This window comes from Lepisma saccharinum, chromosome 23 (assembly GCF_977018435.1).
Source record: "Lepisma saccharinum chromosome 23, izLepSacc3.1, whole genome shotgun sequence".
Taxonomy (NCBI): Eukaryota; Metazoa; Arthropoda; class Insecta; order Zygentoma; family Lepismatidae; genus Lepisma; species Lepisma saccharinum.
The window spans coordinates 50,437,676-50,456,616 of NC_139251.1; the positions used below are offsets into that span (position 1 = coordinate 50,437,676).

Genomic DNA, 18,941 nt, shown 5'->3' on the forward strand with positions numbered 1-18,941 from the left:
CGTGGTTGGTGCCAGATGGAATCGAAAGCTCGGGGAAAACTTTTAGTGTTTTTTATCGTGCTGTTTGTGTGTTTTGTGTTTATTTTAACAAGTATGTTGCCAGCACGTGATGTGAGAAGTTTTTTACTGTTATATTATTGTTTAGTTAAAAAAAGTAACATCATTTATGCAAAGATGTAGAAAATCAGTCAAAATTGCAACTTTGGGTTCTTTATCATTTTTTAGGGATGGGACCGATTAATCGGTACTCTATCGGTATCGGCCGATATAGGCATATCAGTTTATCAGTAAAATTACTGATTACTTTAGCAATCCGCTATATCGATAAATATCTTATAATTTAGTGCAAAATTCTGCCATTTTGTTGTAATTTTTATGTATAATCTGCATGCCCTACTTTCTAAAAAAGTAAATGTCTAAATATGCAACTTCTGTTTCACTGCAGTCACCTCAAAATACACATGTATTAAGGAGGTCAATGAACCTTTCAGGTTCTTCAATGACCATTTCTTAATTTTATATCGGATCGGTAGAATATCGGTTATCGGTATCGATAAATTTTATATCGGTACTTTATTGGTATTGGCCAAAATTTCATATCGCCCCATCCCTATTATTTTGTAATTCCAAATTCTTAAAATTTCTACAATTTCTGTTGTCAGAAGAGCAGTAGTTCAAAGTAATATGTAATGTTTTACTGAAATTGAAAATGAGTAATGAGCAACTGGGGGGACAGTGTAACAAATTACACACATAACTATTATGGTACGTCTGTCAGACCACTCGCCGGAAATAGACTTGACAGCAACAGCATGTATCTTGCATCCCAAATGAAAGGTATAGAGAAGAGTCCACTTGTGGTTGGTGGGGTGCGAGAAATAAAGTAAATGATCAATTCATCGCTGTCTGAGAGACGGATCATGGTAGTTAAAGTGTTAAAGTCATGGGGCAGTTATTATCAAATAGATAGTAGTAGTGATTTGATGTGCTTTATTTATTTTTCAGGTAACGGAACTTGCTCCTCTGCGTTCCTTATTAGAATGCCTGAAGGAGCCTTCATTGAGGCAAAGTTTTCCTGTTCTCTCTCTATGCGACTTTGCAATCCAAATTTGTGATGGGATGCAGTATCTAGAGTCAAAACGACTGATTCACAGGTACTTGTATCATTTACATTGCCAGATTGTACACATGTTGCTCATCAAATAAATATAAAAAATGGCAGTTAATTGCCAAAATGTTCTAAAGTATAGAGTATATTCTTTGGTTAACACCATGAGAAAAGCACTTGCTGAAATGTACATGAAAGAACTTATAAGAAGCTTGAGCATTTCAATTATGTCACAAGAACATCTTCAGGAAGAAATGTGAAGCAGTTTGGACGAAATGTATACAGCTGTGTTTGCCTTGCATTATGGGGATATGGCCAAACTGATTTCTGATATATGAATATTGGCCAAAATTGGCATATAAGAACTGGTTCAGATACTCAATTTCTAATGTTTGAAAATACAGTGGAACATCGGTTGTAGGTTTTTCAGTGCTCCAAGCTCAAAGAAAAAACTTAAAATGCAGGAAAATGTAAGATCAAGGAAAATTTTACATTTTCTATATTGGAACCATCAAGATGAATGTATAATGCCGGAAAATGTAAAATCAGGGGTTGACTATACAATAGAGAAGGAAATATTGTTCATATATAACAAAATGGTGGTGTTCTTGGTAAACAGTGGAGAGTCTTGTGACTGCTACTGCCAATTTGCATCCCTAGTATTGAAGCTCTTTCTATATAAGGCATAACTAGAGGCATGCAAATTTCGTTTTTGACGAAAACACGAAATATGAAATAACAATCTGTAATGTTCATTTTTCATGTTTCTGAAAGGTGTGAGGTTCATTTTCCTACCCTGTTTTGTCACGAAATAATGCGAAATGAACTGTAAAATGCTAAATATACTCTTAAACACGAAATTTAGCGTTTATATACCGACGCGACACTTTCTGAAGTTGAAGTATCCTGTGAGTTATGCAATTCACGGAAAATTGATTAATTCTGCTGTAAATATTTGAGAAGCAAAAATGGACCCCTTTACACAGGAATCAACTTAATACTCTGGTAACTACATAAATGTGCTATTAGAAGGGTTAAGTTTATTTTGTGTAATAAGTGCAGTTTTTAAATCAAATTTAGGATTATATTCACAATTTTAAAACCAAAATGTCATTTTATATAGCACTTTTGATGTGATTATTCACCGCTATAACACCGAAATTTTATTTTATTTACCGCTTTTGAACCCGAAATCGACTGTTTTTATACCGAAATTTTGCTTTTTTATTTACCAAAAATATGTGCCTCTAGGCATAACAGAGATTTTGGCAACATTGTTAACCTGCCCCTTCACTGTTTGTCTGTCTAGGTGGCCATCGACCATTGTATGTGTTGAGCTGCATAATTAATAGGAATGGGGCAACAAGGTTATCCTGGCACTGCTCGTGCCATCTGGTGATCTGGTAGAAGAGCTTGGCAACCATTATGTAAGTGCTTCCACCCACTAAGAGGAGTGCTAGCGGCAACATGTGCTTTTTTCTCTGCCAGACAGAGTTCGCGGTTCCCTTTGGGAGGGGAATTTGAACACTTCGGTGCCACATTCACAGTGAAGGGGAGGGGAATGCATCCCACAGACAGGTATTTCAGACAACAAGATGACAAGCCCTGTAAGTGTTTGAATAACTTATTGTTATAATTTGCTCGCTCTTTCAAAAGACTCATAACTGTATGGTCAAGCTCCAGGTTTGCACGAAACGTACACATTTGAATTTGAATTTGAGTTTAAAATTTTGGGAGCGTCAGCACTTTATGACCAATCAGCATTGGGCATACATGCCCACACACAAATAACCACAGGCCAACCTAAGTACAAGGGCCATTAGGTTGGCACCAGGGAAAGCCTGTGAGAGCTATTTTCCCAGAAATTTATACCCCCCACCCCCAATTAGAATCATGGGTCATGTTTATCAACCAGTTGTCACTCATGGGAGGGGTAGAAATGCTTTATTTATAAAGAACCAACCATTGTTAGGCTAACAGTAGCCATTTTGGAGAACAAAAACCATGTGCTCCAAATCACATGTTTACTAAATCTTTTATTCTTTACTGAAAATCAGAGATAACACTCACCCATAGGTAAAATAATGCCTAATTTATTAAAAGTAAACTCATTTGCAATTATCTGGCATAATTAAGCCAGAAAAGCTGAAAAAACACTTTTGTTTATGCTTTTTAAGCAATTGATAACTCTGCCATCTGGCGGGAGAAAGTGGCAACTCTCCCAAAGACAAGGAAAGATCTCAAAGGACTCCAGCTGGCCAATGAGAAGCCGTCAAGGCTGTGACGTCACAGAGGGGACTTTCAGATGGCCTATTGTGTTCTGAGCTTGCTAGTCAAGCTCACTTGTATTACAGACCCACCTGAGAGCAGGTCAGCTTGGAAGTTGCTGGTAAAATCCAGTGTGAGAATGGCCACCTGGGCCAGTAACAAAGGATACATAAAGGGAAAAAGGATCTAAGGTCCTGTTACAGTAAACACAGGCCTAAGTGTGTGTGACCAAGTGGGAAATTGTGTCCACAAGTGCATTTAAGGATCCCAGTGAAAATTCAGCAAAATAGCGAGTTTTGTGTCCCTCATCCCATGTGGAAATCCAGACCACATGGTCGGCAGGAATGACGCCATAGAAGCATCCATAGGATATCAAAGAATATCCAAGTTGTTCTTAGCCATCCATCCAAGAAAAGCCAGGAAAATTCATTTATCACCCCCCAAAGCCTTTGTTACACCAAGGAAGCACATAATATTAATTTTTTAGTGTGGTGTATCACAGATTTGTCCATGTGTCGGGATGTGGTGATAAAGAGTGATATAGCGTGTGTAAAGCCCCAGGTATGAGTGATATAGTGTGAAAACGGCTGATATGTAAGTACCAAATCTTTTGTATATCTTTTTTGTGCCTTGTACAGTGAAGTGCTCATGTTTGGTGGCAGCTATGCCACAAGCGATGTTCTTTTCAATGAATAAATATGTCGTTTAAAGGTGTCTGACCTTCTATCATTTTAGTGAATCATGAGCCTATTAAGCCCTCCTCTAGTTACCGATTATTAAAGTTAGGCTAAAGTTCGTCTGTTGCTTAACAGATATCTCAGGGGATATCTGTTACTATACGGAACACCACACGTGGAATAGGGTCTGCGTGTGGCCGCGTAAAGCGTGGTTCTCTTTTGTTTTTGCTGTTTTTGATATATTATATATTTAAAGTTAACCTTTTGTAAAACCAACTTTAAAGCAAATGTAACGTAATATAGACAAAGCAAACCCCCAATCCAGCAAAAACCAATCCTCCCCTTATACGAGATTATGAGACTCAGAGGTAGCAGATTCACTACAATGGATACAAGGTCAAAGTCACTAGAACGGCCAGCTGGCCATATGTCATCCCCCAGTGGTAGTGGAGACTCCCAACTAGCCTTAATTATAGCCATGCTCAAAGACCAAGGGCAAAAGATTGACAATCAAGGGCAAAAGATTGACAATCAGGGGCAAAAAATTGATAGTCAGGGACAAAAGCTTGACAGTCAGGGAAGGGAAATCGTCCAGGCATCAGCAGAGATGCATAGGAAACTGGAGGCTGTTCGTATGGAGTTCCAGGCTAGACTGGACTCCATCCACAACGTAACGACAAAAACTTCCGAAGCACTGGTTAGGTCGGTATCGTCAAATACCAACAGGATCAGTAACGTAGAAATCAGATGTAACGAGCTGGAAAAACAGGTCAATAGGGACTATGTCCAGCTATCTGAACAAGTTAGTGAATTGAGGGAAATAGTGCAAGGGGTAAATGGCACAGACAACCAGACCACCGTAGCACAACTCCTAGGCAGGTTAGATGCCCTGGAGGACACTTGCAGGGAAATTGCCCGCAGTGATAGTGCCATCGCCATAGAAGATAGAATTCTTGAGCGATTGAGGAGGGAGATGCAGAACTGTATGGTTAAAGAACCTAGTTCGCACAATAGCATCTCCGAGGGTCAGAGTGTTCCGCAGCCCGCCCTTCCGCTATCGGACAATAGTGAGGAGGATCGGGCAACCGAACAGGCTAAAGATAGTGCAGCCCTCACGAAAATTTTGGCGTGCCTAGAGGGGTTGGAGAGGTACATTACTAAATCACCTGCTCCGGTAAACCCATGCACCAAGCCAAGTCCTCACCCAAGTAAAGAGTCTGCCGTCGGAGCCACCAACCACTTGCACAAGGTTCCCGAAGTCAATAGCAGAGGTCCAATGTCAGATCATAGTAGTGGGTATTCCTCCCCCCAAAGGTACCATGCTTCACATAACTTCTCGGAATCCTCATCCGGAGGTTCGGACACAGAATTCCGAAGCCAACGGAAAAGGAAAAACCGAAGAAGGGGTAAAAGTGCACCCAGGGTTAGGTTCTCAGACCTAAAACAACTGCCCACGTTTAGCGGTCAGGGAAATAATGTGGCCTCTGATTTTTTACAAGAATTTGAGAGGGATCTTGATCTTCTAGAAATAGATCTAGAGGATGCCCTTAAAATAGTGTCGTATAGTCTGCGGGACGAGGCACGCCAGTGGTTCGAAAGGAACGAACACAAGTTCCGATCGTATGTGAACTTTAAGAAACAGTTCCTGAAGTATTTTCAAGGTGATGGGTGGAGGGCTTCCTCATTATCAAAAGCCCTTAATGGCAAATATAACCCTAACCTACATAGATCAATGCATAAATATTTTTGGAAACAGGTGAAGATGTTTAGACTGGCCTTACCAGAAATTGCAGATCACCAGATTTTTACACATGTCATCCAACAGCTGCCACGTAGCTTAAGGGATCAGCTAGTCCTAGCCCCCTTTACCTCTTTACAGGCAGTGGCCAATTCCATACTCAGGTATGAAAGTGTACAGGCGCCACAAAACCCTGAGAGGGATAGCACAAGGCATGCACGACTTCCATATGGGAGAACCACCCCGCACGTCAACCAGACGTACGTGAGTCGTGGGAAGGATGACACAAGTGGTCCATCAGATCCCGATAAAGCATACAGTAACCAGTACAGGCGTAGGGATAAGAATAGTTTTAAGGAACCCATCAGCGGGAAAAAAGGTAAAGGACCAAGAAAGGGTATAGAACCCCAGGGTAGGAGTTCGTTAAGACCTCTCGGGTCCACAGAGCATATAGCTGAGGTGCATTCTGAAAGCCACAGTCAGGGAAACTAGATAGGCAACGTCCTGAAGTGGGGAGGGGCGATGCCGAACCTAGATTAAGCCCACCATGTTCAACCCAGTGTAATCATCATCCAATCATTAAGGCTCATCAAGCCATTGGAGATTCAATGTTGTCTAGGCTAGCTCAAAACAAGTTTGGGTACCCAGTCCAAAGGGACTATGACGGTAGATACCATGTAGGGCTATGTAAGTCGGGACAATCCTCTAGCCAGCTGCTCAGTGAACTCCGTCGTACTAAAAGTGTGCACGATAAAGTAGTGTTGATGATTGCAACAAATGACATGCTCCGAGGGGAAGACAGCGACCGAGTGCTGCGGAACCTCGAGTGCATAGTAGGGGTTCTTAAGAGGAAAGGTGCCAAGAAGATAGTCATTCTGACACCTCCACCAATTCCCAGACTAGCTAAGGAAAATAGAGCTAAGTTCTGGGCAGGGTATGATTCTCTCCTAGGTAAAATTACCTCACTGGAGAACAAAGGTAATATAAGAGTGCTTGATGTTTCTTCCAAGTTTACTCACCAGGGTCAAGAATTAAATATGTCCTTATTTGAGGAAACCATGGGGTATGGCAGTTACAAAAGGCCTGACCTGGTTCACCTCAGTCCCAGGGGCATGGACGTGATTCTCAAGGCGTTAGATGAGGTACGGTGGTTTACCCAGCATCAGCCAGAGACCAACAAACGTCAGTCACCTCAACAATGGGAGGATGTAGACGCCATAATGCCATACACCCCACCCACGGGAAACTAGCCAACGCTGCTCTCGTAGGAAGTAATGGTGGCGAGGGTAAAGTAAATCCCCATAGATTAATAAATGTTCCATTCTGTGACAGGGACGACAGTGTGTCTATAGAAAAGGAACTGGTTAGGGATAATTGTAACAGTGTAGTACCCATTAATAATTTCTATTAGTCAAGTAACATGTAATATTTTTAATGTTATACATTGTGTCAATGGTAGAATTATAAGTAATCAACATGTAAATAACATGAAGATATGGAGATGTAGTCCCAAAGTATACAACCTGTACATCGACAAGCTCAAAATATTACATCCCGATTTAGCATCCAAAGTGCCTCAGAAATGCTAAGCAAAGTTGTGGATGGGGTTCAGTTCTGTCTGAATACAGAACAGCAGTTGTAAATAGTATATGGGACCTATATTTCATTTTTGTGCATTTTATATATTGTCAATGTTCTAATATATCCTATATTTAGAGTATTTCACATTTATGTTGTTCTATTTGAGGGTATGGTAAGAAATATATCTCAGAGCTAAAAAATGCCAAAACAAAATTAGTACACATCTCCACTACCACCATGTTTGAGTAGGCCAAAGGTAAATGTCGACACAACCAAGGTACAGCCAAAGCCAAACATGGGAATTCACCACCAACACAGCCAAATTGTGTAAGTAATGGGGCAAGTGATAGTGTGCAGTGACCCATCACAAGTGTGCCACCATCCCAAAACACACAGGCTTAGGGGTGAAGAGCGATACATCGCAAGCAAGATGTTGGGAACTATCCACCATGCCCCCTGAGGCACAGGAAGCATGGGGAGTGTCCGAATAGTGGTTGTCACCCCCCAAGATTACCGAGCGGAAATTAACAACCATAAAAACCAGGACAGACCCATAGTGCGCATTGTGTAAGTGCGCATGGACAAGTGATATCCGAACCTACGTATAAAGAAAGTCCAATGTGTGTATGCAGACTTAGATACACAAGTACAGTGTTCAAGGGCTTCTTTTTATAAATGTGTCTCTTTGGACTAAGTGATGAAAGGGTAGAGTAATCCATTCCCTTCGAGGCAAAGAGAACAAACAGTCTTCCAAATTACGTACGGTGACCGAAGTATCTTATATATATATATATGTACATCTATATAAATTCTTTATCATAATGGGTAGTCATGATTCAAGACACCCAAGAACTTTCATAGCGAGAGGACTGGAATAGGAGGCAGAAACTCTGTCCTCCATGTATTACAAATATTTTTAATATGTATATTTCCAAGAGTGCATCAATGTAGATGTATATTTCAAGTATGGTAATTTTCAACATGTCTATTACAGGGTTATACTAAGGTCAATATGCAAGACCATTTCAAGTGTTTCTTTTAACAGCATATGTGTAATTTAATTTTATATAGCCGTGAATATTTATCTTTGTGTGTTTGCATAATAGTGTTTAAGGTTAGTGAGGGTAAAGAAAAACGAATCGCTTCTCGAATCCTTTTTCTTTTTCCCGAGGGGCCGGGATATGTATGACCAATCAGCATTGGGCATACATGCCCACACACAAATAACCACAGGCCAACCTAAGTACAAGGGCCATTAGGTTGGCACCAGGGAAAGCCTGTGAGAGCTATTTTCCCAGAAATTTATACCCCCCACCCCCAATTAGAATCATGGGTCATGTTTATCAACCAGTTGTCACTCATGGGAGGGGTAGAAATGCTTTATTTATAAAGAACCAACCATTGTTAGGCTAACAGTAGCCATTTTGGAGAACAAAAACCATGTGCTCCAAATCACATGTTTACTAAATCTTTTATTCTTTACTGAAAATCAGAGATAACACTCACCCATAGGTAAAATAATACCTAATTTATTAAAAGTAAACTCATTTGCAATTATCTGGCATAATTAAGCCAGAAAAGCTGAAAAAACACTTTTGTTTATGCTTTTTAAGCAATTGATAACTCTGCCATCTGGCGGGAGAAAGTGGCAACTCTCCCAAAGACAAGGAAAGATCTCAAAGGACTCCAGCTGGCCAATGAGAAGCCATCAAGGCTGTGACGTCACAGAGGGGACTTTCAGATGGCCTATTGTGTTCTGAGCTTGCTAGTCAAGCTCACTTGTATTACAGACCCACCTGAGAGCAGGTCAGCTTGGAAGTTGCTGGTAAAATCCAGTGTGAGAATGGCCACCTGGGCCAGTAACAAAGGATACATAAAGGGAAAAAGGATCTAAGGTCCTGTTACAGTAAACACAGGCCTAAGTGTGTGTGACCAAGTGGGATATTGTGTCCACAAGTGCATTTAAGGATCCCAGTGAAAATTCAGCAAAATAGCGAGTTTTGTGTCCCTCATCCCATGTGGAAATCCAGACCACATGGTCGGCAGGAATGACGCCATAGAAGCATCCATAGGATATCAAAGAATATCCAAGTTGTTCTTAGCCATCCATCCAAGAAAAGCCAGGAAAATTCATTTATCACCCCCCAAAGCCTTTGTTACACCAAGGAAGCACATAATATTAATTTTTTAGTGTGGTGTATCACAGATTTGTCCATGTGTCGGGATGTGGCGATAAAGAGTGATATAGCGTGTGTAAAGCCCCAGGTATGAGTGATATAGTGTGAAAACGGCTGATATGTAAGTACCAAATCTTTTGTATATCTTTTTTGTGCCTTGTACAGTGAAGTGCTCATGTTTGGTGGCAGCTATGCCACAAGCGATGTTCTTTTCAATGAATAAATATGTCGTTTAAAGGTGTCTGACCTTCTATCATTTTAGTGAATCATGAGCCTATTAAGCCCTCCTCTAGTTACCGATTATTAAAGTTAGGCTAAAGTTCGTCTGTTGCTTAACAGATATCTCAGGGGATATCTGTTACTATACGGAACACCACACGTGGAATAGGGTCTGCGTGTGGCCGCGTAAAGCGTGGTTCTCTTTTGTTTTTGCTGTTTTTGATATATTATATATTTAAAGTTAACCTTTTGTAAAACCAACTTTAAAGCAAACGTAACGTAATATAGACAAAGCAAACCCCCAATCCAGCAAAAACCAATCCTCCCCTTATAACTTAGGCTATTTTGCGCCTGTCACATTATACGGGGGTCAGCCCCTTATCATTACAAAGAACAACTCTAACGTTCCATAATTAAAAAATGTTCTTCTGTTAAAAGCTGAGGCTGTAAACGGGCACTCAGCACACATAAGGACAACAGGACAATACAAACAAAATTATACTGGCCATGGGGCCAGTTGCCAGAGCCTCGTTAGTCTTCAGTCCAGGGTGTACTGACGTGCAAGTGAGGTTGACATTTGGGTGTACTACATGGAAGGTCACCCCTTACACCCCACGTACACATTTGGCAGCAGCAGTCTGCAGACAACCATTTATTGGCGGGAGCTATACCAGTGTAAACTGTCTGACCTATATTGATCAATATATTGTTGTGCGAGTGCCACAGTGAAAAATCTCTCCCTGGGATCTGGCACTGATCCAAGATGGATACAGGATTGAAAGCAGTAGAGCTTCAGCTCCTGCCGCATCCCCTCATTCCAACTGTGAGTAAAAAGTCCCTCTCAACACACAGCCAAGCATTTCCACCTGCCCTGTCTCTTGTTCAGGCATCACCCTCCAGATTTGGATCTCTTCTAATGCTTCTCCTTGTCTGGCATATCACAAATGTTTATTTTCTCCTTGAGAAACCTGCTGATGTGAAGCTTTGTCATCTTTGAAGTGGCCGGTTATACTGCAGATCATTGCCTTTTACATAGAAATGAACGCGTTGAGACAATTGTAATAATTCTCTGAATGCTCTCTCGAAATGAATTGTTGTCTCTCCGATGGCATAGTGGTAACATTGTCACCTTGTAATCAAGGTGTCTCAGGTTTAATACCTGGTGGAGGCAATAGTTGCTCAGATTGCACTTTAAACTGTAGGTCGAGTCGAGATTAGCTTTTCTGTGCATGAAGTGTACTTAAAGCAAACTATTCTGAAATGTAGGGTTAGAATAAGTATAGTTACAGACACTAGACGGTGGATAATGTCCAATTACATTGTATGCTAATGAGGCAATTGTAGCATTCTTAACCCTACATACACCAAGGGGTTGCGCGTAACACCACACACCAAGGGAGGGTTAAAAAATGTCCACCACATAAATCATTATTTTCTGTCCCAGAAAATTTAATAGTCTTCTCTATTTTGTAGTAACTATAAACTAAGACAACGGAAGGCTACGAACAGAGCAGTTATTAAGTATATCACCTTTATTATTTGTTATTCTTACAATATATTTTAACATTATGGAAATTCTATTAAGTATATCACCATTTTTATGTGTTATTCTTACAATATATTTTAACATTATGGAAATTCTATTCACAAATTTCCCGAATTATAAGAGCAATGATGTAGTACTACAGACATAAATTATTTTTGTTGTTGGAAGCTACAGAGTAAGCATTATTGTCTTATATTACTTTCCAAAAGTCATTGTTGGTTACTCTGAATCAATAGCCTTGCGTTTGCAAGAGCGGCACACGTTACTTTTTTCACTATGCTTTCCACAAAGGCTTCACATTTTCCACATACAATTGTTGTTTTTGCAAACTTGTTCAACTGTACATTTTTCGATCTGGCTTCTTTGCAACAAAGAACACATCTTTCTCTTCCTGTTTTCGGTTCTTTTACATACACATTATGGTAACACGTTACACCAAGGGTGGGTACTTTATGTCCACCACGAAAACTTTTTTAAATTTTGGGTTATTTTCTAGAAATTAAAAGTATTGAATGACAGAAAATAAAATTTATATTATGACATGATACTAAAGAAATATCCATAAAAATTCTTATCCGAATCAAAGTATGGACAATTTTTAACCCACCTTGGTGTACGAAGGGTTAATAGACTAAGTGAGAGTGTAAAGTCTGGGAAATTGACTATTTGGACTTAAGCAATGCTTCATAGAATAATAGATGTTTTAAACCTTCAATTTCTATATGACTAAGAGTCCCTCATCAATATGTAAGTGGCCTCCCTGATGGCGCAGTGGTAGGGTCATCGCCTTCTAATGAAGGGGTCCCAGGTTCGATACCAGGTGGAGGCACTAGGCACAGTGATTCGGATCCCGCTTTGAACTGTAGGTCCAGTCCTGATTAGCCTTACTGTGCATAAAGTGGACTTAAAGTACAAAATCAATAACAATAACAATCAATATGTAAGCACATTGGGGTATTGCTTTATTGATAAATTTACAGATAATTTATTGATCCAATACTGCTTGAGTGTTCAATTCCAGTATTTTCTAATTGGTATCATATAAAGTCAATTCCTATATTTAGTTACAATGCATGCTCATAAATTTGAAAGTTATGACTTTGTGAAATTTTTATTCGTGTCACTAGGTTCAGATCCTACATTAAACTGTTGGTTCAATCCTGATTAGCCTATCTGTGCACAACGTGGGACTTGAAAAAACAACTCAATATAATTATGCATGTCACTTGTTCTTTTACAGGAATTTTAGAGGATCACAGCAAACGCCAAATTCAAAGAATTCAAATATTTAATGTGTATTAAGTATAGATAATTGCATTTCTAATTTCCTGTTAATTAACTGTTTCATTATATATATATAATTTTTTTTTACAGGGATTTGGCAGCAAGAAATATCCTAGTCTTCTCCAAGAACAAAGTTAAAATTTCAGACTTCGGACTATCACGTGCATTAGGAGTAGGAAAAGATTATTACCAGACTAATTTTAATGTTAATTTAAAATTGCCAATTGCATGGTAAGTTAAGTAAACTTTTTGCATTATAGCTTTATGTACAGTGTAGAGAATGCTAGTAATTTCATCCGGGTTGTTGTTATTCCATTTAGAATTTGAGGTAATGAGGCTGTTAAAAGTTATTAGTTACATCTTTGTCTCATATTGAGGTAAAGATTGGACAGTTAGTTTTTTTCTTTTTTTGTTCTGTTGTTAAGAAACTTAATGAACAATCACAGCTTCTTGGATTTTATCCCTGCTAGAAAATGGAGGGGGTGGGGACGTAAAGCATCTCAGGCTAAGATAATTTGTGTAAGTTTTCCCCCATTTTCTTCATGGTCTCCCCTGCCTAGGAATTTCCACTTCAAGCCTGAGATTTTAAAAGTCATTTTGATTTTATAATGCGATTCAAAAGTCTCCGAACTCTCTCGTTCTAAAAATTCATTGTCGTAAAACTAGAAAATATTTCCGAGTATTGTTGCTTATGGTGATATGTGGGTGACCTTGGAAGCTTGGTGTGACAATTGGCAAGAAGTAAAATACCATGCACCATGAGTCTTGCACAAGACCGGAGAGTTACTATGTTGGAAGCTTATTTTGCTGTAAAATCTTACGAACCATCCATCTAGATCGTTCATCAGAGGTTCCCTGATATTCCTCCTGTAGCAGGGAAAATAACAGTTTATGATCTAGTGAAGTGGTTTTGTGATACAGGTAGTGTTCAAGTAAGCCTAGAAGCTGCTGACTGTGCATCGTGACTCCTGCTTTGATGGAGAAAGTTCAGCTTAGGCTGTTGTCACAGCAGGTAGGAACATCTTTTTCTTCCTGTCAGAAGGCTACTAATCATCTGAATTTATGTGCATACAGGGTTCATGTATTGCAAGAGTTATGTCCTTTGCATTTTGCGAAGCTCATTGACTACTGCCGATGGTTAAAGAGAATCACGCACAACAATGATGTAGCCAAACAATACTTTCTTCAGTGATGAAGGTTGGTTTGATTTGGACTGGTATGTTAACAGTCAGAACTCTCACACCTGGGCTTCAGAAAATCTGCACGCATTACATGAAGGGAAAAAAAATGAACAACAACTTGTAATACTGCTGTGTATGCAGACATTATTCATAATTTCATGGTAAAGAGAAATGTTATTACCTACGTGAAATTTCGAGTTTCTGTGTTGCACAATTGAGTAGTTATTTCCGATTAATTTCGAAGGCTCACTGCCTTCATTCACTAAGGGTACGGCATCTAGAGTGGAGATGTTAGTTCTTCTCTGTTAGTTCCCGTGCGGCAGTAGTTGCATTTTCTCCTGTTTGGCAGCGCTGATGTTTGTTTCCTGGCTTGCGTCGTCTTCTGTGCTTTCTGCTTCTGCTTTCTGTTGTCGGCTGGCATTGCCAGTTGGGGGGCTGGACTGTCTGTTGTGTTTGTTGCTCAGTGTGGTGTAGTTCCTGTTCTTTGCTTGGATGGAGGGGGTTGAGTGGGGGCACTGCATCTTTTCTTTTTGTGGTCTGGGATTTTTTAGATGATGGAGTGCCAAGTCGGGTGTGCCTGTCCATTGTCCAGGCTCAGTGCTGGTTTCTGTTGAATGATGGCATGGGTTTCCTTGATGTGTTTTCTATGATAAAACCATGTTGGGTGAAGTATGGATGTGAAGGCTATGGTGTGGTTTGTGGTGTGTAGGTGTTGTGAAAGACGATCCTGGTGTGTATTTTTTGGCATCTTTTATGTGTTTCTCGATTCGTTCTTGAACAGTGCGGATGGTTCTGCCGATGTAGCTGTCGTGGCATTGGCATGTGGCCGTGTAGACACCAGGGGATGCAAGTTTGGGTAGGTAATATCTCTTGAAGTTGGGTAGGGCTCTTCTGATCTGGGATACAGGTTTGTGTGTCAGTCGAATGTTGAAGGGCCTTGGATAATATGCCTGATGTGGTGGGGTGGTATGGGAAAGCCATTTGGGTTCGGGATTTTGGTTCGGGTTATCTATGTCTTGTGGCTCTCTGGGCTGGGCTTCTGCTTTTGTGCACCACATAGATATCTGGCACTCGGTGTAACAGTTGCTTAGTCCAATTTCAGTTATGCATGCTTTTTCATCATGGAGGTCATCTTCTGTGCAGCTGTGTGTGAAGGCTCTTCTGTAGAAGTTGGTCCATATTCCAGCATTTTGTTTTGGGGGGTGGTTGGATTTTACAGAGGATGTACTGGGTGTCTGAGCCTGGTTTCCTGTGTACGGAGGTGATGAATTTGTCTTGGTTGAGAAAATTGAGGTGGTCATTTTCTTCCTTTTCAATAGTGAATTTTATCTTGGGATGTATGTTGTTGAGGGCAGTTTGGAGGCTGTTTAGGTCTTCGTCCTGTTTGTAAATGACTAGGGTGTCATCGGCATATCTTCTGTATCTTATGTGAGCAAACTCTGGTTCGGTGAGTATTGACTTCTCTGCCACACGTAGTACAATGTTGGACAGGGGTGCAGGAAGGGAGTTGCCCATCTCTAGGCATCTGGTTTAGTGGAAAAAACTGTCTTCGAACTTGAAATAGTTGTGTGTCATGCAGGCTTGTAGGAGGTTTCAGATTTCATCGGTTACGAATGGTAGGGTGCCATTGCTGTGGAGCCATGTTCTGGTAGAGTCAAGTGCAAGGCTGATTGAGATGGAGGAGTACATATCGACTACGTCTATGCTGGCTAGGTTACATTTGTTGGCTTTGACGAAGGAGGTGACAGTTTTTTTTTTATTCAAGGCTGTTCATTAAGCAGTAGGTTAGGTTAACAGTTTTAACACTGAATTGCCATTTTGTATTCTGCTTTTGTTCTGGGAATGTGCCGAAATCTTGATATTTTATTCACCACAAAATATGTTGCTCTAGGTATTGGACAAAAATATGCTTTCACTAGGGTTTAACTGCTGGTGGTGAGGGGGAGGAATGGAAAATGTGTGAAGTATGTGGTTGTGATCACTGCATGAATTGTTTTTATATTTCCTAGTGCTGCTAAACATATCGTTTAAGGTCAGTGCACTTGTGTCAGTAACTATGATGTTTGGAAATACTCACAGTGCTGACATGACCAGCAGATTTTATTCAGGAACAAGAGGCTGAAATTCCCAGTATACTTCCCAAGTTGTGAGACAACCCAAGTATAATAAATAGTAAATGTAATTAGATTATTGTTGCATTCTCCTGATAAAATATTTGATCTGATAATTTACATGTGTTTTATATTCTAGGTGTGCACCAGAGTGTATATCCTATCTAAGGTTCACATCAGCATCAGATGTTTGGGCATATGGTGTTACTTTGTGGGAAATGTTCAGCTATGGTTTTCAGCCATGGGCAGCCCTCACTGGACAACAAATTCTAGAAGCTATTGACGAACCAAATTTTCAGGTACATTTCTAATTTCTATTTTAAGACATAACATGTAAACTTCTACTTTTTAACAGTTTTTTAAATCTTATGTTTCAACCAGTTTGAACTGTTAATCTCAAGACCTAAAGTATGGTGCTCGTATGGTGTATATATCATATAACATGTTTTGAGCTGCTTTTAAATGATGAAAACTTGTTTTATAAAGCTCGGAGGAAGAGAACATTTGTTGGGGATCATTGGTTGTCAATCTGTCAACTGAAAATGGTATGTGTTTGTACCCTCTAATGTCCAACCTCTACCATTGTCACATATGTTTCCAAACAACTTTTTACTCCTGTCTAGGGATTTTATCTGAAAACCAGTGGCGTGGGTTATAGAACATTTTATCTGATTTGCTGGTTCTCTGAATTACAGTTTACTTGTAACAAGACAAATTGGGTAGTTTTTTTTTCATTCATATGAACTATGTATTATGTTCATGACATTGGAGGTTCTTCATTACAGCTTGCCATATATGAAGGGGGCATGCGGAAGGAACAGTCCAATATTGAATGTCAAGAGGACACGTGATCAGGCCTAGCGTTCCCCTTACTACTCTTCCGTCTCCAGCTACGATTGAACCATTACTCACTTTAAGTAAAGGCAATGGTCCTCTACATTACATAACGAAATACACAAAATAGCACATGAAACATGCACAAAAAGATAAATCCTTACCATTACACATATCAAAATAATTAAACAAAACGAAAGTACTGTCAGCATCCCAGTGTGGTACCAGTGTACACACGGGGGGTTCTAAACTAGAATTGAGTGGATAAGAATAAAGATTTTAGTACACGTAGGGAGATATAAATGAAATTCAAGCTAGCAAATCCTGGTTTCATATTTTGCTGGTGTGGGCATGTCAAAAACATAATTTTTCTGAATGCAAGAAGCAAACTGAAGGTTGGATATATCTCGCTCCCTGCCTCATAGCCTTGGTTGTAGTAATTAGCATACATATCTGTACAAGATAATCTGTTACGTATTATTGTTACAACTTTAGCTGATATATCTTCAGGTTTTATCTTTTACTGGTGTTACTAAGTGAGAGAATGTGTATTGAGAGATACTTCGAAGCATTAAGTGTTCATTGTGTGCTGTTGACTGCGTATATTGTTCAATCTCCTAACAGGAGGTGAAACAATTCTGCTTTATTTACAGTCCCGTGCGAATTAATCGGAACAAGATATTTTTAGGCATGATAGAGTCTCAAACTTGATTATTGTTTCATGATGATGACTCTATGAGAAATCGTGTAATACAAATTATATAACAGAAAGAAGAACATATTAGCTATTATGAAATATTACGAATATGTAATTTATTGTTTCTGAATAGTGTAATTGATGAATTAGGGTATAAGTAGAAAAAAATACATAACGTGTATAGTTATTGTCGTATTTCAATTAATTCGCACGGGACTGTAGACCTCATTTCTGATTGGCCTACTTTATTTGAAATATTTTATCAACGATCATACATTTATTAGTGTGCGAATTCACACACACACATACAGTCCCATGCGAATTAATTGAAATACGACAATAACTACACACTTTATGTATTTTTTTCTACTTATACCCTAATTCATCAATTACACTATTCAGAAACAATAAATTACATATTCGTAATATTTCATAATAGCTAATATGTTCTTCTTTCTGTTATATAATTTGTATTACACAATTTGTCATAGATTCATCATCATGAAACTATAATCAAGTTTGAGACTACCGTGCATAAAAATATCTTGTTCTGATTAATTCGCATGGGACTGTAGCAGGTGTAGCACAAGATAATAGTTCAGGAAAGATGCAACAGTAATCTGTTCGTATTGGCTGATCTATTCTTAATTTATCGGTATTAAGAGCAATTCAGTATGTCTATACATAGTCTGTAGCCAGAGTTGGAGAATCGTATAGAGCAAGGAATGAATTGCTTGCTAAAATATTACTTTTTCAGTACATGTGTTAGTAACATGTTTCTTTTTGGTACATGTGTCCATAACTTCTTGCTGCAAAACCAGTATCAGAATTGAAACAAACGAATACTTGCATGCACACCCACCCAGTTAAAACGCATTGTGGTTTCGATCCAACTTCAAACCGCAAGTCCAGTCCAGATTAGTCTATCCGTGCATGAAAGTAGACTTAAAACGAAACTCAAATTAAAAACACACAAAAGCATGTTTCATCCTTGCATGATGCTACATAAAATATTCTAATTGACCTTTTCAAACTTTCATAAGATTTGTCTATGATGTCCTTTTCAGCGATTGGAGCAACCTGATTGTTGTCCAAAGGAATACTATAACCTGATGCTGAAATGTTGGCAGCATGATCCTAACAAAAGGCCTCGCTTTGCAGATCTCATGACAACTTTGCCTGAGGTAAGTATTTTTCATGAAACCAAATATATTTATGCTAGTTATGTTTTTAAAAATATATATAAGTTTCCATATTTGTTCAATCCTTTGCCTGTGGAAGGCATATTATGCCCACCAAAATTTAGTAGCAACTGTGAAGGGTGTAACATTACACCTGGTCATTGATTCCCAAGAAAATAGTAGTGTGAAAATGTTGATTAAACTCCAAATTTGATAGGCCTTGTCATTTGAACACAGTGTTGAAGAAAGGCAGGTGATTGACTTTGACAATAGCTGTTATGCATAAAAATGTGCATGTTTCTCTGGTCTTACTTCACTGTGTAACATAGCAACATCTAT

General features: G+C 39.3%; 1 protein-coding gene across 5 annotated transcripts in view; it reads left to right on the top strand.

The window, feature by feature from the left end:
- Positions 1 to 18,941, top strand: part of Ack-like (activated Cdc42 kinase-like) — a 187,766-nt gene that overhangs the window by 101,514 nt on the left and 67,311 nt on the right. For all 5 annotated transcript variants that reach the window (XM_083144507.1, XM_083144510.1, XM_083144511.1 and 2 more), the window contains 4 exons: positions 1,006 to 1,154; positions 12,689 to 12,829; positions 16,030 to 16,189; positions 18,489 to 18,605. In XM_083144507.1, the coding sequence (XP_083000633.1) occupies positions 1,006 to 1,154; positions 12,689 to 12,829; positions 16,030 to 16,189; positions 18,489 to 18,605 (567 nt within the window). The remainder of the gene's footprint in view (positions 1 to 1,005; positions 1,155 to 12,688; positions 12,830 to 16,029; positions 16,190 to 18,488; positions 18,606 to 18,941) is intronic.